The sequence below is a fragment of the Polypterus senegalus genome, chromosome 1 (genome assembly GCF_016835505.1).
Source record: "Polypterus senegalus isolate Bchr_013 chromosome 1, ASM1683550v1, whole genome shotgun sequence".
Classification (NCBI taxonomy): domain Eukaryota; kingdom Metazoa; phylum Chordata; class Cladistia; order Polypteriformes; family Polypteridae; genus Polypterus; species Polypterus senegalus.
Window position 1 is genome coordinate 82,905,909 of NC_053154.1, and position 23,511 is coordinate 82,929,419.

General features: G+C 37.6%; 2 protein-coding genes and 1 long non-coding RNA gene across 5 annotated transcripts in view; 1 reads left to right on the forward strand and 2 right to left on the reverse strand.

Annotated features, from left to right (window-relative positions):
• nudt17 (nudix (nucleoside diphosphate linked moiety X)-type motif 17) overlaps nt 1-7,015 on the reverse strand; it is a 47,199-nt gene extending 40,184 nt beyond the window's left edge. The window contains exons 1-2 of the mRNA XM_039752364.1: nt 6,718-7,015; nt 4,873-4,953 (exon numbers count right to left, since the gene is read on the reverse strand). Of these exons, the coding sequence (XP_039608298.1) occupies nt 4,873-4,947 (75 nt within the window). The 5' untranslated portion in view covers nt 4,948-4,953; nt 6,718-7,015. The remainder of the gene's footprint in view (nt 1-4,872; nt 4,954-6,717) is intronic.
• Nucleotides 7,016-7,065: 50 nt separating this feature from the next.
• Nucleotides 7,066-23,511, forward strand: part of LOC120528248 — a 47,479-nt gene continuing 31,033 nt past the window's right edge. Inside the window, exon 1 of the long non-coding RNA XR_005633475.1 lies at nt 7,066-7,116. This is a non-coding gene — a long non-coding RNA (uncharacterized LOC120528248). The remainder of the gene's footprint in view (nt 7,117-23,511) is intronic.
• LOC120528224 (ankyrin repeat domain-containing protein 35-like) overlaps nt 12,098-23,511 on the reverse strand; it is an 81,539-nt gene continuing 70,125 nt past the window's right edge. Inside the window, exons 14-17 of one of the 3 annotated variants that reach the window (XM_039752343.1) lie at nt 21,112-21,939; nt 19,695-19,769; nt 18,490-18,555; nt 12,098-13,958 (exon numbers count right to left, since the gene is read on the reverse strand). In XM_039752343.1, the coding sequence (XP_039608277.1) occupies nt 13,887-13,958; nt 18,490-18,555; nt 19,695-19,769; nt 21,112-21,939 (1,041 nt within the window). In that variant the 3' untranslated portion in view covers nt 12,098-13,886. Of the gene's footprint in view, nt 13,959-18,489; nt 18,556-19,694; nt 19,785-21,111; nt 21,940-23,511 lie in introns of all 3 variants that reach the window. The other 2 variants (XM_039752334.1, XM_039752351.1) reach the window with 2 other exon arrangements.

Consider the following 23,511-nt stretch of genomic DNA (forward strand, 5'->3'; position numbering starts at 1 on the left):
TTTGCATGATGATAGGAGTTAAAGCACGTTATTAAACATGGGTCTCACGGCGCAGTGATTGTGTGCGACCTTCAATGAAATAATTTATTGCAGCAGTACTCAGGGGCGGCTCTAGGCTTGTGGTGGCACTGGGCAGAGGAAGAATCGGTGGCTCCTTCGCTGTCAATGTCAGTAAGGTGGATGGCCACGTCCGTTGCAGACACTGCATAGCCGCCTCGTGCTCATGACACAAGCATTTAACTTTTGCCGAAATTTGTCGCTATGCTTTTAGCTGTGTTGTTATTTTCTCTTTCTGTTTTATATTCAGTATATATTGGCGTAGCCGCCACTTCAGTCCTTGCTTTTCTTTCCCCAAATACCCAATCACCACACAATCAGCTCTGTAATAGAAGTTAAGCCATCTGTAAGCTTAGAGCGCCGATTCTTCAAAATGTTTAAGGAACATTGAAATATCTTCGTAGTACATGTTTAATTATTCTATCCTTCACAACACTCCCAGTGAAGAATATAGATTATTTAAATGAAGTTAAAGTTTTGTCTGTATAATATAATAAACATATTATGCTGCATTTCATGTTAAAAATGATATCGTCATCATATGTAAATACGCCCTTTATAAAGTGGCACAGGTTGTGTAATATTATATCTGTAGTGCAAGTTTACAGTGGGGTGACTGTACTTATGAGTACAAACAGTTCTACAAGGAGCACTTGATTGAGTGCGTTTAAAGTTCTTGGGATGAAACTGTTTCTGAACCGCGAGGTCCGTACAGGAAAGGCTTTGAAACGTTTTGCCGTGGCTGAGGTAGCGTGTCCTTGAAGCTGTATACCGATAATTCTCTTTCCTATCAGCTGCTGCTGTGATTCACACTCAGATACAGTGATATAAATACTCCGAGTGGTGCAGTGAGAGTAATATGGAAAAAGATGATCTGCTGTGGCAACTGCTAATGGGAGCAGCTGAAAGAAGAAGAAGAAGAAGAAGAAGAAGGTGCAGTGAGAGTAACAACGCTAAAGCAGTTATGGTATTTGGAATATTATGGCTATTCCCTGGACCATTATATTGTTACAAGTTAATTACAATCAGATGTGTTACACTAATAAACAATATGCGGTTAGTTTCAGTGTATTTATAAAGCCGCGTCAGGAAAATAAAGAGTAACCACACAGGAACAGTAGCATTGCTTTGACGCTGGGTGCCGCCAGTCTGCAAAACCGAGCGGAGAACTTGCGTACGACAAGGTATGAGGTACCGTGGAAAAGTGTGTGGCTTTACGGCAAGTGTAGGTTTTATACATCGCGATTTGAACGTGGAAAAGTTCTTACGCAACATTTCTGTGCGTACGCACCGTTTATACATTAGGTCCCAGGTCTCGGTGGCTTTCAAACCCCAAAACACGATATGGAAAAAATTCGTTCACCCCAAGGATCGGTGCCCCGGCACAGACAGAGTAATATAGTTTACGCAGTTAAGTGTCAAGAGGATTGCCGTGAATCATACATCGGGATAACCAAACAACCACTGGCGAAGCGGATAGCACAACACAGAAGAGCTACCACGTCAGGCCAGGACTCCGCAGTCTATTTACATCTACAGCACAGTGGTCACTCTTTCAGTGATGAAGATGTGCACGTCCTGGACAGGGAGGAACGTTGGTTTGAGCGAGGAGTCAAAGAGGCCGTTTACGTGAAAAAGGAACGACCATCTCTGAACTGAGGAGGGGGCCTAAGGGTACATCTTTCATCATCTCACAATGTGGTGATTGCAGCCATTCCCCAGCTCTCTGTGAATGGTACTCATGGCCATTGATCAATGGACAATTTGCATATCATTGATTACACGGCCCATTGTTAGTCAATGGTGCTAGTTCGGTCATTAGGCCAAGGTACTGTTTATAAGGTTGGAGAAACCTGCAGTCAACTGAGACTGAGGAAGTCATTTGGATGAGTGATGAAACATTGGGGGAAAAAAAACTATGTCCAGATTAACAGAATCATCTTTCTACATGACCAGGTATGTTGTCAGGTCCTGCAGCCTTGCGTGGATTGGCTCTGGATAGAGACTTCTTCACGTCACTTATGGAGAGACAGAGCACCTGGTCAGTGGAGGGAGGTGTTGCTTTTCATACAAGGCTGCAGGACCTGACAACATACCCGGTCATGTGCTTAAAGAATGTGCCAGTCAACTGGCTGGTACCCTCACAGACATCTTCAAAACATCTCTGAGCCAGTCGTCAGTCCCAGCATGCTTCAAGTCGACCACCATCATACTAGTGACGAAGAAGTCATCAGTGACATACTTGAATGAGAACTACCAGTTGCACTCACGCCAATCATAATGACGTGCTTCGAAAGGTCAGTCATGTCACACATAAAGACTAATCTCACTGACTCCCTTAAACCCTCTTCAGTTTGCATACCGCTCAAATAGGTCAACTGAGGATGTCATATGCTCTGCTTTTCACCTCTCCCTGACACATCTGGACAAAAAACGACACACTTCAGGATGCTATTCATAGACTTTAGCTCTGCCTTCAACAGAATCATCCCTCAAAAGCTGGTTGTAAAATGGAGCAGGCTGGGCCTGAACACCACCCTCTGCAATTGGATCCTGGACTTCTTGACAGAGAGGCCCCAGTCAGTTTGGATGGGCTGCAACACCTCCAGCATCATCACACTGAGCACAGGAGCGCCACAGGGCTGCGTGCTTAGTCCACTGCTCTTCACCCTGCTGACTGATGACTGCACAGCCACGCACAACACCAACCACATCATCAAGTTTGAGGATGATACGACGGTGCTGGGACTGATAAGCAGGGATGATGAAACAGCATACAGAGAAGACAACAATCTATCTCTCAATGTTGACAAGACAAAAGAGATAATCGTAGACTTCAGAAAATCCTGCCCACATCCCACTCAGCATCAATGGTTTAGATGTGGAGACTGTTAGGAGTACCAAGTTCCTCGGTGTGCACATAACTGAGGAACTTACGTGGACACATAACACCTCATCACTAATCAAGAAAGCCCAGCAGAGACTACACTTCCTGAGGCTGCTGAAGCAAGCAAGTCTTCCCCCTTCCATCCTCACCATGTTTTACAGAGTCACCACTGAAAATGTTCTGACCAGCTGTATCACTGTCTGGTATGGCAACTGCAACATATCTGACTGCAAGCGCCTGCAAAGGATAGTGAAGACAGCAGAGAACATTATTGGGGTGCCTCTCCCTTCACTACAGGACATATTTTACAAACGCAGTGTCCACAAGGCCTGCAACATTGTGCAGGACCCCTTACATCCCTCACATGGACTTTTCACACTTCTACCATCCAAGAGAAGATACTGCAGCATCAAAGCCAGATCTGCCAGGCTGCAGGAGAGTTTTTACCCCCAAGCTGTCAGACTCCTTAACACCATGCTGCCCCCAGGGATCTTCCACACTCCTTCAACAGAACTTTTATACATGCAAGCCACTTTCCTGCAAAGACTAGTGTGCATGTACAAAAAGAACTGAAAATCTCATAGTGACCTTTAAGTACTTTGACACTCTTGATATCCTTCTGCTGTGAAACATTCTGACCTGTCATTGTTTACACATGTCTTAAACAACTATTATCATACATTGATAATTTCTGTATTTTCTATATCTATTATTTATTATATTGCATATCTATTGACTATTATTTATGTATCTAGATTGCAAATACCATACACTGCATCAATGTTCATATTGCTAAGTACATGTCAATATTGCTGCTACTTCTTTGTCTTGTCTTTGCACAATGTCTTGTCTTGTTTGTGTTTTAAATTTTAATTTTAATTCTATTTTTAATTTATTATTTGCACATCATGTTGTTACACTGTGAACCGTTAGCTTCACAATTTCGTCTATCTGTATACTTGTATATGGTTGAGATGACAATAAAGTTCACTGGATTATTGAGCATGCACCGAGAACTAATTTGTAGTTCAAGACACATATAAAATTTCTCTGTTTTAAGGTAAACTAGGGGGCTTTGCTTTTCTAATAAAATTTGCCAAAATAAACATGTGTAACTTTAGGGTGTACTGAATTTTGCTCACTGAAAATATTTGGCCAAAAAAAGCAAAACATTGCAAATTAGGTACTTGGTCGGATGAGTAAAAAAGTCTTAACATGCAATGCTGTTTCTGTTGCTCTCCCAACCTGGTTATGGATGACAATATTAAAAAGCAGTTCCTGTTCTATAGACATGGCTATACGTCACAAGGCATTGCATTGTGGGGTTTAGACACTACCTTTTTAGGATTATATTGGTTTGTTTACAATAAATAGCGGTGACATACAGCAAGAACCAGAGTGTTTTTATAAAAGCTGAAGCAAATGGACAGAAGAAAGGAGAAGGAATTAAACTGAGAGTCTGGGACAAACTTAATCAGGATGGAAAGCTGCATTTTTTTAAAAACGCTGAGCTTAATAAACAATGTGGATCTGTACATCTTGGCCGTCAAGGAATGGACGAAGTACTCCGAAAAGTTAAAACTCCATTCATATTTTGTTACGGTACTATTTATTTTTATGTACTTAATGTTTTCAATTCAGTTTTATAAATATGACTAATTTTTAAAAAACTTACTTCAACAAAATTATTTTTCATCATCATTAACTTTTATCAGAAATCAAAAAGAGAAGCTGATTTAATATTTTAATGTATCACTAGTTCTTTTACTGTATATCCCCATCAATAATATGTGGTACATAATATTATATGAAAAAAAGAATGCAGAAACCCAACCTTTTTTTTAGAAGAACATGGGTTATGAATATTATGTTTATGAATTAATAATATTACAGCTGTTCTCCTCCACTATTGCCAGTGCAGACCTCACCTGGACAAATCGAGCACACTGTGGCAGAGAGTTCTCCTTGGACAGATGAACAAGAATCCTTCTTGCAGTCTCCATTTCTGCCTAACAGAAATATAACATTGGGTTATTTTTCTTCACTCAAATCCATACCAACATTTCAATCTAGTTCTGGGTGACTGATGCTTATAAGGACAACATTGATTGCACTCTTAAAAATAAAGGTGCCAGTGCACTGCCATAGCGGAACCATTTTTTATTCCCAGAAGAATCATTCATGTGGTTGTTCCATAAAAAATATTTTATTCAAATCTGTAACAGGTTTGCTAAACACTCATGAATAGATTATGACAGATTTAAAACCAGTCGGTTCCTAATTTATAAAAGATCCTTGCTGCATATAACCACCCAGGCTCAGTTCGGGCTTTTGTGATCTACTGCACCCTGCCAGGTATCCTACTAGACATTGAAGATTTCTGTTTTGTCCACATATTAGCAACCTTTTCAAAGAACATGCATGCCTTTATACAAAATGGGAGTACCATTGATTTTTTAAACACAAGGCACACAAAAAAAAAATAACATTCAAAAGCACACCTTGAAAGCTGTGATGCAGTAGAGCTAACTACTCTGCACTGCTAAGTGTAAGTAGAGGAGGGGCTACAGCTTTTCTCAAATAGTGATTAGTTTTTGCTGCTAAATCATTTCATTTAATTGATTTTCTATTTAAGACCCTTCTGCAGTGAGTATTGTAATTGCTTCATGAAAAGTCATTTATTGCTGGTGAAGCACTTTTTGCTCAACTGCTAGTTTTCTGCTTTAAGTTGTCTCACTTGTTAAGATTTTAAACCCTTAACTGCTTATGATGCAAATGACACAGGAGTCAGCAGTCTCCATCTGGCTTGTTTCCATTTACACCTGTGTGTATTCATCCTGCACTATTTGGTTTAATAAAGCACTCGGAAGGAAAGAGAAAGTGGAGAGCTGAAAAGAACTCATCCGTTTTAGGCTTCACATCATTTTAATGATGTCACTAGAATAGAAAAAAAACTACCATTTCAGAATGACCTGACATTGCAGAGTTAAACAACTAACAAGTCATGATATTAAACAGGATCAGTTATTAGCAAGATCTATATTCAAATTAGGGCGGCACGGTGGCGCAGTGGTAGCGCTGCTGCCTCGCAGTTAGGAGACCCGGGTTCGCTTCCCAGGTCCTCCCTGCGTGGAGTTTGCATGTTCTCCCCGTGTCTGCGTTGGTTTCCTCCGGGCGCTCCGGTTTCCTCCCACAATCCAAAGACATGCAGGTTAGGTGGCTTGGCGATTCTAAATTGGCCCTAGTGTGTGCTTGGTGTGTGTGTGTGTGTGTGTGTCCTGTGGTGGGTTGGCACCCTGCCCAGGATTGGTTCCTGCCTTGTGTTGGCTGGGATTGGCTCCAGCAGACCCCCGTGACCCTGTATTCGGATTCAGCAGGTTAGAAAATTGATGGATGGATGGATGGATATTCAAATTAAGCAACTGGGTTTGAACTAAAAACTCCAGCCCTCCAGGACCGTCGTTGATCACCCTTGACGTAAAGGTACTGGCAGCTCACACACTTCACGGTACTCAAGGAGTTAAAGTGTCGAAAGTCACCTGATAAAATGGAATCTTGGTGAAAACTGACCACATTTTCGATGTTGTTAATAGCAACACAAATAGCAATACAAAGCGCACTAACTTCAAATGACAGTAACTTTCTTTTATCAAACATTCAAGTCCCAGCAGCTTCAAAGTTGACAGGTGTACGTGACATTTCGGCGATATCCGGGTACCACGGTTTGTTCTAGAATCAGCACCTTCAGCTGCAGCGTCTCGCAGATCACTTACCTGCACGGTGTATTTTCCTTTATGAAGCGCGAGGCACGCTCTCCTTTGTATCGTCTTTGAAGTGGCCTATATGTTTATAGCGAAATACCCATAGTTTGATGTTCGGCTGAAACACTTTGAATGTCTGTGTAAATGGCCTGGAGTTTTAAACGCGAACAGGTAAGCGCTGCCTGGCGCCCTGCTCTTCATGAAACACGATGCACTTTTTGCAAGAATACCACAACAATGTTACTTCTACCGAAGCTTTCATTTTCTCCGCTGTTTTTTTCTTAGAACCCAGGAACCACATGACGATTGCTTCCTCTCTCTCACTGTGGGAAAGCGAGCGAGCAAGTGACGGCCCATCAAGGGAAAATGCGACCTCTGTTGCTAGGATGTGGAGTTGTTTGTTTCAAAAAGGTAAGCCGCTCGTTCTGCATCCGACTGTATTGCACAACCGCTCCTTGGCTGTCCTCTTCGAAAAGAAACAAAAAAAACTTTAAATAGCCTTTTGCACCGTTATGCAGAAATGTAGAAATCTGTAACAGTTGCGAAATCTTTTGAAAGACAACTAAAGTTAGGCTGAATAAGCGGAGGGCTCACTTAAGTGTCATGTTGAGTAGTCAGTTCAGTCTTTCAGAAAAGTTACATCTTTACAGATTTCTATTCATTTTATCAGTCTCTTTTCCAGCAATCCGTTTCAATACTTTATACACGGTGAGAGCATGGGAAACCGAAGCCAAGCCTGGATACACAAAAACAGTGTTTATTAAACACTTTCATATATATTGCATATGCCATACCAGCAGGAGTTCCTAATTTTTTAATTTGTTGGCACAAATGAACAAAATCTTTACAAGAAGAGGATTAGTTAGCATAATGACAGCAGAGACAAATACAGTATAGACAAATGACAGTGATCACATTAAAGAAAAACTGTAACCGTTTTTGTTTCCATTGAGCCACATTTTTCACCTATTATTAAGAAAGAAAAGTGAAAAGTAAATGAGCTTCAACACTAACAAAACTTTCTTCTAAATGAGTACACTACAACTTATTTTTGGAATAGCACTCTTCAAAGAATACAGGTGCACAGCATTGTGAACAATTCTCAGTTAAAATACAAGTATAGATTATACTAAAAAAAAAAAGAACAGGCACACATAAATTCAGATTTGTTAAAACACAGAGAAAAGGCAGAAACTGATTAAACGTAAATGGAAACCACATCTGTACATTAGTTAAATAATAAACTATGGTAAGTTGACAACGGAGGAGATTAAAATTGTAAAAGAGACAGTCAGGAACAAAGTCACAGTTCTGGAGACCTCGGCCAACTTGCCACCTACCTCCTCAGTCTTTGCTCACCATACAATCTTTTTCATTTGATGATTCCAACACTCCTTTTATCTGAGATGATTTTTCCATATGCAGGAGAGCAGTCTGGCAGTTGAGAAGTGGCAACAAGTGCCACATTAAGAAACCGAGATAAGAAACGGAACAGAGATTTGGTCAGTAACGGTTTAAAAATATTGATACTTCTGTTCAAATGACTAACAAACAAATTGATATATATATATACTGTATATATAAATCCTTGTTAACTTAAGTAGACTGTATACTACCTTAATAAGGAGTATATCAAATTGAGGGTGTAACTTCACTCATCACAGAATTCCTACTTGGAAGGACTCTGCTAAATTTATTACACAATAATGTGACAATCAATCACAAACTTGTCTGCAAGCTATTTAGATCTGAATTCAAAGTTTAGGATACACTGCACAAGAGCAGTTAATCCTAGATATAGATGCATGTACTAGAGATACTGATCTCAAGCCCCTTACTACATGTACTGTTCTTTTACAGTTCAATTTATAATCATTTTCATTTGCCTGCCATAGTCTAGACAGGTGTGTGTGTCAAGTGACTTAAATATTGGACTTTAAACACCAAGGCAGCTGGTTTATTGTCTACTTTTAACTTGTATGACCTTGAGCAGATCACTTAAACTAATCCTAGATCAACTGGTGGTTGTCAATCCTTCCTTGCAGCCTCAGAGTCCTGGACAAATATTCCAAAGAGAAGTTTACTCATGTGTTTTACCTTACCTTGATGGAGAAGCTTCTGTGTACCAAAAAGAACCCAAGAGTAATGATGTCTGGAGCTTTTTGCTCCTAGTAGGGTAACCCTTGGAAGAAAGGTTGAGGGGGTGGTATCGGACAAAGCATGACTCAAGAAAGACCTTCAACAGTGTAGCAGGCGAAGGATAGTAAGCAGCAAATAGAGGGATCTCCATGCCGTTGGTTTCAGGTCCGCCCCTGTCAGAGACTGTGTAGTGGTTGTCCATGCTCCAGCTTCTCCACATTAAAAGAAGTCACGCACAGGTGTCCAACTGTTGGGGATAACCCACTCTGCTCACCCCAATCCTAAGTTCTGTGGCAATCAGCAAGTAGCAATGGGAGCAGGACCAATAAGTCTGGAAGTCCCTAGCCACAAACTGGCACACAGGCTGTGAGTGAAGACTAGTCATTAGACCCTCGAATTGAGGTAGGGAAATTCTTTGGTACCGTTATCCATGACCAAGCAGCCCTTTTTCAGGGTCCACACTGCTCACTCCAGGAGGTGACAGGGCTACAAAAGTTGCCCTGAAAATTGTCTGCCTCACCAACATAATAGCTGGATTGCTGCATTCATGGAGATTTCCTCCATGTGGTGAAAAACTCAGAAAATTTAATTTTGCAGCCTGGAGTGTGCACACTCTTCTGGACAGTGACTTCTGTGAAAGGCCATAGAGACAAACAGCCTTTGTAGCAAGGGAATTGTTGAGGTTTAACATTGACATTGCAACACTGTCTGAGGCTAGCCTGGCAGAGGAAAGACAATTGAGGGAGGTAAAGGGTGGACACGCCTTATTTTGGAAAGGAAATCCTACTGGTGAACCCAGGATACATGATGCTGTCTTTGCTATCAGAAACAAATTGGTTAGTCATCTTATTGAAGTGCCCCTGGACATCAGCAAATCCCAGTTTTAGCTATAACTGGCTGCTGTTGTGAGTGCATATGCACCAACTCTGGACTTACAAGATGATGTCAAAGAAGCTTTCTGTGCCAAGTGCGCAGAACACAATCTTATTATTACCAACAACCTCTTTAGACAAAAAAAAAACATATTCAAAACATCCTGTGTGCAGCTTCGCTCCCAGCATTGGCACCTGACTGATAATGTCATTTTCCAAGGCAGAGATGTACATCTAACAAGGGCAATGACTAGTACAGATGTGTGCTGGACAGACCATCGACTCATCCAGTCCACAGTGACCGTCCGACTAATGCCTGATATAATTAGGGAAGAAGAAGCAATGCTGCATCAGAGTAAACATCACGAACATCAGGTCACATCCTGCCACCAACCTGTATCCTGATAATGCCGAGGCACGTTGGAATTTGCTGAAGACCATTTTCCTGAACACTGGCTGAGAAATCATTGGTTTAAACAAAAAGAATAACCAGGAATGGTTCAATGAATGTGATAAGGAAATTGAACATGTTATTTCCATAACCTGGCAGAAGGACATTACGTATGAAGCCAAGAGAGAAACATACTGCAGAGCTGAATTATTTGCTTAACATCAAGTAAGAGAGCTTAAAAACAAATGGGGGACAGAGAAAGCCTATGAGATTCAAAATCTTGAAAAAGAAGGTGACCTAAGAGGCTTCTTCAATGCCAATAAAGTGGTATAATATCCAGCTATTGTGGATCCAACCCTCTCTGGTTTAAGGATAGCCAAAGGCTCCTGAAAAAGTATGATGAGGTCAAGGCATGCTAGAAGGAATAATTTTGAGGATCTCTTAAACTAGAAAACAATGGTTGATGATGAAGTCTTTGACAGAATTTTACAGTATTGTTGGAAGGAAGGCATGGGTGATCCAGTGAGCCTGTTGGAAGTTTGTGACACCATATCAATGATGTGAAAAAACAATGCTGCTGGTTCTGATACAATTCCAGACAAAATCCTGAAGGCAGCATGATTTAACCTCCTTGAGTATGTACATGCCTTTGTTATAAAGATCTGGGATAAAGAGGTAACACCCATTGACCTCAGAGATGCATTTATTGTTATCCTTTTTCAAAAGTGAGACAAGACAAAGTTTGGAAATTACAGGGGGATCTCCCTTCTTTTTGCAACTGGGAAGATTATTGCCTGCGTTCTATTTATCTATATTCCCACTATCAGAAGTAATCCTTCCTGAATCCCAGTGCAGATTTCACCTTGCCTGAGGCACAACAGAATTTTATAGTATTTTACACCAGCCATCCAGAGAGCTTAGGTCTACTGGTCAGTTATCACTTATGGTCCCTCGCAGTAAGAGTAAAATTAAGGGGGACAGGGCTTTTGCAGCTGCTGCACCTCATCTGTGGATCTCTTTACCATCATTACATTAAAGAGTCACCTTTAATTGAACTGTTCAAAATTGGTCCAAAGATTCATTTCTATTCTCTAGCATTCAGTGACCTACTGATGGTTTTCTTACTCTTAGTCATTTTCTTTCTTTTCCTTTGACTCACTGCTGACTGTATTCTGTTTTTATCATACTTGTATTTTTACTTATTTCTGTTTATTTTATGTTTATTGTATGTTTTATGTTAAAGCATTTGGCTACAGCATTACTGATGTTGTTTTACATGTAATAAATACATTGACGTATAATTGTTTTTTCATACAACGTGAGTATTTATTTCAAATAATGTTATACATTTCTGATGGTCATTTTTAGTCCATGCCAAGCAGATGCTAGTGAACATGTGAAATATTGCAGATTACAAAAAAGGTTAATAAAAGGTTAATAAAGAAATGCAAAGTAAAGATTTTACTGCTTAAATACTTCAATCATTATTTATTTGAGGAATATGAAAATATTTAAGGACATTTTAAGCCAAAACAAACATGCTACATTAGCTCTTGACAAACAACAGTGCAGCTTGGTTAAAAGATTTATGAAGTGTCAACTTGGTTAAAGGAATCATTAAATTTCTTATTTCACGTTCATTCCATAGAAGAATTAACACTGATCAGTTAAAAAGGTCCAAGAATAAATCAGTGTTTAGTAGTACCCTCTGCAGAGACTAGATTTTGCTTACTGTTGAATAGATACATTATAGTACTTTAAGTTGTGTGTCATCCTTATACTCAAAGGTTCATATATACCAATATTTATATTTCCTTGATGAAAAGTGCTTCTTGTCATTGCTGCTTTTTTAATATATACAGTACACTGTGTGTATGTATGTATATGTGTATATATATACTGTATGTATATATATATATATATATATATATATATACACACAAAAATAACTACTTTATGATACGTGATTCACTTTCTCCCTTTGTGGATCTCCAGTTGCAAATCTGCAAACCGTATCACAGACCTTCTCTTCCATATAGTTATAGTATATAGTATAGTATATATAAAGTTGAAGGCTGTGACTCGTTGTGTGTTCATAAGTCACTTAAGTTGACTGTGCTTTATGTATGTTGAAGTTTGTAAGTAGCCTTGGACAAGAATGTCAGTGAAATGTAGTAGTAATAAAAATGATAACATGTATATATTATGTGGGGCATTATGGTGCTAGTCCTGCTGTCTTTCAGTAAGGAGGCAGGGGTTTGCATCCTGGGTGCTCCTTGTGTGGAGTTTGCATGTTCTCCCCATGTCCAAATGGGTTACTTCTGGGTGCTCTAGTTTCCTCTCACAGTCCAAAGACATGCCGGTTATACATGAACTGGCATTGCTAAATTGGCCCATGTGTGTTCACCCTGCCTTGTCCAAGTGTTGTTTTTGCTTTGCTTCTAATGATTGCTAGAATAACCTCCAGGTCCTCCATACCTTTGCCCAGGTTAGAAAAATGCATGGGTGGATACAGGTTTATATAAACATTTATTTTTTTTTTTAGATGCAAACCATTTAAAATTTAACTCATACATTTTCTGCATATCAATGTTTGCTATGCAGGTTAGGTTTATTGACAACTCTTGTTTCACCCAATATAATGGAGTGCAGATGTATGAATGAGTGCACTCTGCAGTGGACTGGTGTCTTCTTCAGGTATGGCTTTTGCTTTGTATGCAAAGTTGAAAGATCTACTCTTGGTTGGATTAAGAGAATATTGTAAGAATTTGGGCAGTATGCTGATTTATGATGGTACTGGCATACAGAATACTGCCTTACAGTTCTAGGTTTGTATGCAGAGGACAGAAAGATATGGAAGAAGATGATCCGCTGTGGCAACCCCTAATGGGAGCAGCCGAAAGAAGAAGAAGAATGTCCACTGCCAGCCTTTTCATTGCCTGTATGTGGTTTTCTTATTCTGCTTGTGAGAGTTTTATCAGAACAGAAAAGGTTACCTGACAATTTTAAATGGCATATCTGAATTTATCTGATATGATTGACTGAGCCCTGTGACTGGCCTGTATTCCATCCATAACAGGTTGTTGCCATGTTCCCAGTAATATACTGGGTTAAACCCTAAATTCTTTAATGGTTGAATAAGAAAATTGATAGATCAATGATTTTAAATGTCATTATATTGCTTATGTTTTGCATTCTTTTATTATCCAAAAACTTATAACTTGTTAAAATCCTTTCTTTTTACTTCAATTAATTATTGCTCAGCAAAAGCTCAGGAAGTAATTCATTATTCTAATTTGCATTCCTTTCTAAGATTCTACAGTACAATGTTTGATGCACATACAAACCCCTTCCTACTTGTGTTTTGCAAATCTCAAAATTTAATTTCCTCTGGTTTATCTTAGGGAGTTTGAAAAGGGTCTGTTTGATGAAACAGTGATGAAATAATTTTTTCCTAAACATGTACACAGAGTTTGAGGATTTACAGCAATAAAATATTTATGCTCTTTACTACCCTCAGGAGAGTACATTCCAGATGCCTTGTCGCATTGTTCACATTTTCATATGTTGACTGCTCCAAAAATGAAAGCAATTTTCAGCTGTGGTTATGTAGGAAAAATTATTATGCACATTCTCAAGGGTTTCTTCTCTTAGCTTTCTTCTCTTTGCCAGTTTCTTCAAGCATTACACAATTTTCATTATATTTTTGGCAATAAGGTGCAATACTTATGGAAGTATTAATACAAAAGTTCTCAACAGCAACAGTGAGCCACCTGCTTTCAGTAGATTATTTTTCTCTGTAGGTTGTGAATCTTCAGCAACATCAGATGGATTTCTTTGTCCATCATACCCTGAAAAAGAAAATACCTGTTTTTACAGTGTGACTGTTAAAAGAATCAATTACCATTGTTTCTTTATACCTGATGAAGCTATATTGTATTATACTCTTCATTGACAAAATCAACTCATAGGTAGGTTTGTCTGGAAAATTGTAGGCAAATTTGACCTGAGGACATGAAGCGTTTGAAAACAAAAAACAACTAATTTTTAAATGACCAAACAGAACATTTCCTTAACCAAGTTATTTAATAGTGTAGAAAAAATGTATAGGTAGAACAGAAATCAGAACTGCAAATGAGTGTTGTTCAGTTGGACTATGATTAGACAACCAGAAGGAGAGGCTGCAAAGTAAGGCTGATGTTCAGTTGAAATGCTTAATTACACTGTTAATCAGAATTTATTGTATTACTTTCAAGCATGTTCATATTTTTCTATGAAGCAGATATAACACAGTGATTAATTTCTAATAAAAAACATAATAATTGTTTGCCAATGCATATTAAATTATTTCAGTTACTTTACTGAATAGTTTTGTGTAACATAAACAATGCCAAACGATCACTAACCCCCAAAATTTCCCAGGGGTTGTTGTAATATTATGAAAAATCAATACAGTTTGGACTGCTATTTTGCCAGATAACATATCAAAAACACTAACCATTATGCATACAAATAAATATAAAAAAAAAAAAATCAAATCACGGTTTAGCATTCGTGCACAATCAGCATTGTTATAACTTAGGTTGTGTTTAACAGTGCGATTTGCACAAGTCAACTCCGCAGCCTGTTACCTGGAGAGGAGAAGACATTACACAGTTTGCATATTGTCATAGAATATATCATTTATGAAATATAAAATAAGACTAACTGTCTTAACCTTCAGCCTAAATGGATGGAGATATTAGCATCCTCAATAAGCACTGATCATTGTCTAGTTTTATTGGTTACAGTATAATATCGGCTATTGTAGGTTATAATGTAAGCTACAATAGGTAACATACAATTAATTAAACATTAAACACATGCCAGATCTGCTTTGGAGGAAATCTGAGTGAGGTATAAGGAATTTGCTGTTTAGCTACTTGGACATGGGTATCACCTGCACCACGCTGTTTCATGTGAGATAGCCCCCAATGCTTGACCGAAACAGCTCCACAGCAAATGTCTGACCCACTAACAATTCTGTTTCGCACTTAGACCTATACCTTGTCAGCCTCATATGTTTCGAGGGCGAACTTGCTTCAGCAGCTATAACTGCAGGTAACGTCTCGTTCTGGATGTTCTGCTGTGCAATGTGATTTTTTTATTTCTAAGTGTCACTATGTTAGTGCAGCATCTACACCGTTAGCGTGACATGAAAATAAACCTCACTTACTCTGCTTGTATTAACTTGTTTGATTTTAGTTGTTCTCGTGTTATTCTCAGCACTTTCAAGAGTTAGTATAAACATGAAACAGTGTGTACGAAAATACTGGTCAAATCGTATCCTTACTGATTCAATATTGTACACTGTATTTTCTGTTCCAGTACCACGTATTACAAGAGACAAGTTACGAGACAGCTTGTGGGTTAAGAACATTATCGAGAAACAACATAGGGACTGACTAGGATTCATTTGGCACTGATTCGTTAAATTTGAAGTGCGGTCACATCGACCGGATTAAATTAGTATGTTTAGGGGTTGCATTAAGAAAATTAGTTGCAGAAATTTTGCATTTGTTAATCACACATGCTAATGGCGATTAATCAGTGGGTCTACTATAAAGCTTGGTTAAAAAAAAAACTTAAACCACAAGTGCAAATAATGAAAGAAAAGAGTTCAGAATAACTGATGGCAGTATACATGATGCTCATGCAGTCATCCTTAGGAATTCACTAGCATTCTTGACAGAATCAGCATTTTGTTTTTTTTCATAGGCAATCACTGTCTGACAGTAGTCAGAGTACAGAAATGTCATTGCTAAAAGTTCGAGATGCTAACAACCAGAGAGCACGAAGGGCTTGTAATCAAGCACACAATCAGGGTTAAATGTAACAGTAAAGCCTCCAAAAAGAAACTGACTGGAAAAACAGCTATTCTACACTTTCATTTGTATCAAAAACTAGCCATGATATAAAATATACATGTAGCCAGTTCCCCAAGTTTGGTCATGTCTCTGGAAATACATGACATCTTAAAACACTTTTTATGCACATATTTTAGTGTATGTTAGTATTTTTTAACTTAAGGAGTCTTTTGTTGTTTTGTGTTTTCCATTTTGGCAAAGATTTTATTAACATATTATTTACGCAACATCAGAAGGTGTTGTGTGATCCTGTTCATCATATTATGATGTTACAGATATGAGATTTTTAAAGAGAGGTAATTTTGTAGTACATTATATCCTTCAGGGGATATTCTTAGTGCACGTAGCTTAGTTTTTCAAAGTAGGCCCTGGCATCTGAGTTCTGACAGCTTTTAACTTCAGCCTCTGATCAATCTCTTGCATTCTGATTCTTTGTTGCTTGCTTTTTTTCATTCTCCCAGTTTTGAACCATTTTTGTCTTTGACTATGATTTTAGTTTTGTGATTATTCACAATAATGGTAGACAGTATCCTAGCAAGTTAATAGGACTGAAAAAAGTATGGAAAACATCAAACACTAAAGAAAAAATACACAATTCTAAGACTTAGTTTTACTTCCTGAAGCTGAGAAGAGGCTTATGCACTATGGCATTATTAATTGATATGGCAATGTTTAAGCATCCATAGATACACATCATGGTTCAACACTATTATGTTATCAAGAAAAGTACACTAAAGAATATAAACAACAAATTAAAAAAATTAAAAACAAAGTAAAGCATATTAGAAAACTGAAAAACTAGTCCAAATAACTAGTAATCATGATATTGTCATTATAATACATCTTACAAGATAATGAGATGCATGACGGACAGCAATAATATATATTTTTTCAATATGACAACAGCGCCATGCTTTTTTTTTCCACCTTTTATGGATGATTTATACAGTATTCCTTAGAACTATAACAACAATGTTCTACATTAACTAATTGCACAACCCTACAAAGAAGTTTTTAAAAATGCAATTTACACACAGCATTTTTGCTTTGTTAGAATTTTTCACAATCTGCTCATCTTTCTTGAGTATTCACCCTGACACTAACAAGGTGGTCAACCTAAAATACAACTTATACTGAAATAGGTTACCCTGTACCTGGCCTTAGTCAGTCTGACGAGTGTGTGTTCCTGAATACATTTTTGGCATTTGGTCTTCTTTGGCAGTTTGTCAAATCCTTGCTTAGTTATAAAAGTTATCACCAGTGGCAACTGAAATGTGCTTTAAAGGCATAACCAATGTATGCAATTAAGTGAAATTTGCAATTAAGTGAAATTTAATTTCAATGCATAGAGAAAGAAACAAGATTTCTAAGAAATAAAAAGCAGTAGAGTTTGCAAGATTGTGCTTTTACTGAAGATATTAGGTTAATCTTAATTTCTAAATGATTTCAAAATTTACTTTAAATTTCAATTTAAGCAACTGACATAACAAAGCTTCCTGGAGCTTTCAGTGATCTATCTTTTTAAAAATAAAAATCAATGCAAAAGCTTCAAGATAATTTAGGCAGATGATCTTCTGGAGTGTGCTTTCATTATTTAATATGCTTTAAAAATAATTACTATGTACAGTAGGTGATACCTGTTCAATCATGAACTGATTTTCTTTATTTGTTGCGTTGTGGAGAGAGGAAATGGCATAGGTTTTTACAAGTGGATGTCTATGTGTATTGTTATTTTGAATATTAAACTGTTACAAAATTCACACCATAAACCATTATCATTGGTGAAATGAGCATTCACAAATGTGCGCATCAATGCTTTAAAATCACATTTTCTCCTTAAGTGTATTTCATCAAAATATCAGGGCTTTTTCTATGTTATGTACAACGTATCTTTGTGCATTATTTAGTTTAGATATACCTGTACAATTTACCCATTTTTATTTCACATTTTTAAATACTACAGTCTGACAGTTGTCCAAAGTATGATACTACAATTGCAGCAGAATAAGGTATTATGCACAAATCTTTAACTGGTAAAAAGAAATGGCGGGTGGATTGTGGGCACAAAGTTGGTTAATTGTGGACATGTGTGTAAAGTAGTGACAGACCCATGGCTTTGTTTTAATTGTTAACAATATGTATTTTGTGTTTCCCTGCAATCCTCTACTGTTCCAATTATGTTTGAAAAGATGAATATTTTACATCAAATGAAAGTTAAGAATACTTTATTTTACAATGTGTTTATTTCCTGGATTCAGGCAATAGTTAACTTCAACTGCTTTGCTTTGTGTCATACAATCTCATTAAATATTCCTGGGTTTTAATTTCATTATTTAGTTTTACGTACATTGTTTTAAGTTTAATTTATTTATGATTCTGAACCCCTTCTCTTGACTAAACAATCTCTATAGTCCTCATGCTGTTTTATGTCCCTAATCTAGACATAAAATGATACATTTCAGGATTTTTATGTTACCTGTGCAGCACTCAGAAGGTGGTATCGGTAAACAGATATTACTTCTTGGTGTTGTGTTTGTAGTACCTGTAATTAAAAGCAAAATGTACTGTGGCTCCTGAGTTTATGGGAAAGAGTTATCAAGTTTTATTTTATCTCTAGTAGCAATTACAAATACATTTATAAGCACTATATATGAGCAGAGAAATTAGTCAATAGCCAAATCCAAATAAAAAGTCCAAAAGTAAAAACAGAAAATGAAAATGAAAAAAAACACACACTAAGTTTTAAGCCAAGTGCACAAAGTGAGCAGAAAAACAACAGGGAAATAGCAGCAATTGTTGTGGGGATAGGTTAAATTGACAAGGAAAGGCAAAAATAATGTTTTTATTATTTTTAATTAATTAATAATAAGTGTTCAAGCAAAATAATCATCAGAGTAATAAGCTCTAAAAACCTAACCAGTCAGACAGAAGGGTTCCTTTACCAAAGCAATTTTTGAATATAGTTCTGTTTTGTTTTTTCTTTGTGTATTTTATTTTATCTAAAAGTAGCACCCCACCATCCTAAATAGCCACTGTGTGATGACATCAGACTTGTTCTCTTCAATAAGTATATAATCTTTGATCAATAAAAATAAGTACAACATGCCATTCCAGTTATCTTGGCCACAACAGTTTAAGTCTGCCAAAGCCTTTGTCTTGCTACCTTCATTTCCAGCCTCCACCCTCCTTCTCCATAATAACCTGTTCTTAGCCTCTTATTTTTGTGACTTCATTCATCCCAAGCAGAAAAGCCTGAAAATTAACCATAAGCAAGAAAGTGCCAATTTAAAGTAGGAGCTTATGAAGAAAAGGATCTTCAACTGTAACACCTATGATGTGTCATAGATGCAAGCAATTTTTATAAGGTAGAAAAAGTTCATGGTACTTTAACAGAGGAGATCCTCATTGTTGTGGTACTAGGAATTACAGTACAGCACAGTAACAGCATTATGTAGATTTTTGAAACAATTTTAGTCTGCTGTTGTAGATAAAAAAAATTACTATCTTTCAACAGTTTTAGAGGTTTAAAATAATTGTCAAGTTGGAAAAAGAATGGCTTAAAAGATCTGGATGGAGATAGAAATTATACAGTGAAAGGAAAATAAATTGAAAAATCAATAGCATAGTCAGAGAGTCCTATGCACTGTATGAAAGATCCCCAACAAAACAAATTTATCTTACCTCTAAGTGATTCTGCAGACTTGCTACTTCTTGTTGAAATGATGTGTTCAGGTTCATCAGTCTCTCTAGCTGTTCCTGTAAATTAGTGTTCTTGATAATGTGAAAAAAATGCAAAAATTCATTTTTTTAAATTTCTTGTGTGATACCACCTTTTTTACTTTTAAATATTGTCTGTGATAAACTATTAATAATTCAATTGTGGAAATTGCATAGACATTTCTTTCTGTTAATACACACAGTACAGCGACTTATTAAAGCTGTATGCAATCACTATTATTTTCCTTGTTTAGGAGCATACAGTATTTAAATTTACAGATTCGTGAAATTTTATGTACAGTATAGTTTATATTAATCCAATCATTTTCATATTCACCTTATCCCTTTCTGGTTTGTCGGCACACCAAATTAAGTACTAGCAAATGGCACATATATTATTCATGTTATACAGTTTACTGAAATTACATGAATAAAAAAAAAAAACAAGTCTTCCCCTTAAATCCAAAATAAGACCAGGCAGTGGCCAAGGATTATGCTTTCCACTTGAAAACATAAGGTTATTAGTAAAATCCATAACTCTGACTTGCTGTGTGACACTTAGAAATTAGTTAACTTGTCTGTATTCCATCTGCTCTTTTAGTGGCGCTTGACATGGTTTACACTATTAAAAATGCTATATAAAATACAGTTTGTTTGATCAACTGTTTTTTTTTTTTTTATGGCCAAAATTTTTTTATAAATACTGGAACAGGAACAGATACACAACTTTATCACTGTCCAGAAACCAGCAACAGACAATGGCTCCTGCACAGCAAAGTAGAAAGGTCTCATACTAATATTATGATTATTTAGAGAGGGTTTAACCTTGGGGAGGCACATTGGCACAGTTGCCTTAAGGATGCAGCCTCTTCAGTTTGAATCCTGCACCCATTTGTTGTCTATGTGGTATTTGCACTTCCTCCATGTCTGTGTGAGTGTGAGTTTCCCTCTAGGAACTCTGATTTTCCACTCATATTATCCCCAAAGATGTGTGCTGCATGAGAGGATTAGTGATTACAGATTGTCCCTATTTGGATACATGTGTGAATGTAATGGAATGATACTTTGTCCATGATTAATATCTGCCTTGCACCCTGTGCAGCCAGGATTGCAACCAGCCCCATTTGACAATGAAATGAATTCAGAAGGTTTCCGTATCTTAATGATATGGCTGATTTTATCCTGTCACATCAAACATATTATTCTTCTACTGCAGAAATGTAAAATGTAAGAGAAAGTGTGCCATCTAGTGGTTCCCAATGTATCTGACTTGATATGGCAACACCTTTTCTTAGCTTGAGATACTTATTGATATGTTTAATAACAACAAATAGTATACTCTGAGCTCTTAGTAAGGAAGATTTAGTTTAACTAATTGTACCTCATACTGTTTCTCCTTGTATTTTTTTTCCCATTGTTCCACCTGTGTTTGCATTTGGAGCACTCTGTCAGTCATCCTCTGTGTTTCATACTCTGCCTCATCTGCTCGTCTTTCCAAAGCTGACACCCTATTCTTCATTTCTTGGCTCAAGTCCAATTCCTTTTGTGCGCAGTCTTTCCAGGAAGCCGTTTCTTGCAGGGACTGCTCATATTTCTGTAAGAGGTCCATCACTTGTACTTGAGCTTGTTTTTCTAAAGATGCAGTTTCTTCAAGCCTTTGCCTCTCTCTAGCTTCCAGTGCTGTAACCTCTTTGTAGGTGTGGTTCAACTCATCTTGGAGACAGCTAAGTTCAGTTTTTCCCTTCTCCAGATGTCCTTCCATTAATTCAATCTCTTCTGTCAGACTGTTTACTTTTATCTCCAAAGAGGATATGGCTTTCATGTGTGCTTCTTTACTGACAGTCTCATTTTTACATTTTCCTAAGTCTATCTCTAGTTCTTTGATTTTTGTCAATGCCTCAGAAAACTCTGATGCTAATGTATCAGAGGACTGAATCTCCTGGCTTGTCTGTGTTGATTTATTAATATGTTCTTTCTCCTGGAATTTTGCAGTCCATACTTTGGATTCACATTCTTGGTACCGTTTGACCAGGCAACCAATGTTCCAGTATAGCTCTTCTATTATATCTGAATCAAATTTGTCCCCATTTCCTCGCTCCATTCCCTGTTCCCTGTTGTCTTCTTTCAGTATTTCAGGTGGGAAGGCTTCCTGTAGTGCTCGAATTTCATTTTTTTGAGCTTCTAAGTTGGACTGCAGTTTTTTTGACACCTGCTCAAAAAAAAGTGTATGTATGTATATATAAATACAGTAACAACATATTATTGTTTTTGCAATGTCATATTTTCGTCTGTTTTCTCTGACACCACAGGAGGCAAGATTAAGTCTACCTAGACAGCAGAGAGGAAAACAGACCCCTCATTCTGTTCTTTAGGGAAGTTCTTTGCACATCTGAAAAGACACTCACAGTATCAAGGCAGAAAATATATTAACAGATGTTGCAAAGACAAAATACTGTAATTGAAATGTTGTTTTAACTTTACTGTAAGTACAATTAATTTTCACATATTTTCATATTGCCTTTGCTGTCTGATATCAGTTTAGCACACCCCTCTAATAGGATGACTACCAAAAAGCCAGAATCATTGAGTGTGTCAAAATCAATGTGGAATGTTACACTTGCATCCTAAATGATACAAAAAAAAGAGATGACTACCACAGAGAAAGGAAAGTAGTCATTTATATTTAAAAGAGAATGGAATGTATGGGCATAGAGGAAAAGAAGGGCAGCGCAGAGTTCAACAGCAAAGGGTAGGGAAGTAGTTGAGATTTATAACTTTCAGTAAACCCTTTACCTAAGCTGAAAGCTGTAAGGATTTAGAGCAAGTGGATGGGAAAAGCATGTAACTTGGCATCAATGAAAAAGTCACTTATGTTAAGAGAAGTCAGAGGATATGTATAAAGGGATTTGTATTCAGAAACAAAAAGATTATGGTATATGCAGTGTGTTTCAAATTCAAAGTAACTGTCCATGGTTTTTATGTATATGTGAATGGTTCATATATTAGGTGTATATTTAAGGTAAATTTTTATTGGGCAGCATAATGTGTCCTTTTTGATGTATAAATTTATGGAACCTGGTAAGATGTCTTCATTTACATTCTAATACAGAGAAAGAGAGGCATTATAATTTTACAGTTTTTGTCCTCCAAAATGGAATGTAATTGGCAACAATTACTAATATTACAGCATTTTTTGCCTCTGGTCAGGTCAGGTTGGGGAGCATGCACTGGTACAGCGCGTTTCCACACCCACCACATAATGAAACAGCTCGGGATCTGGTTGGCAACCCCCAGGCAGACACACGGTCCTGTCCCACCCTTGGCCTGGTCCAGCTACTTGGGTCCTCAACAATGAGGATCCGGCAAGCCAGATCACCCTTGGGGAATCACATCATATGGCCATAGTACTGTAACTGACGTTCCCTCACAATGCATGTAATGTGCCTCATTCGGGACTTCATGAGCAACTGCTCATTCAACACAAAATCAAACAAGCAGTACCCAAGGATTCTCGAAGAGACACAGTACCAAAGGAGTCCAGTCTTTGTCTCCGGTCACTGGATTGCATCCATGTCTCACAACCATATAGCAAAACAGGAAGCATCAGGACTCTAAAGACTTGGACCTTCATCCTTTTGCATAGATATCAGGAGCGCCAAACACTCCTTTACAACAACCCCATGACCCCCCATGCTCTCCCAATCCGTCTACTGACTTCATGAATGTCAATGCAGAGGTAAGTAAACCCCGTGACAAGGTCAACACTTTCTCCGCAGACAGA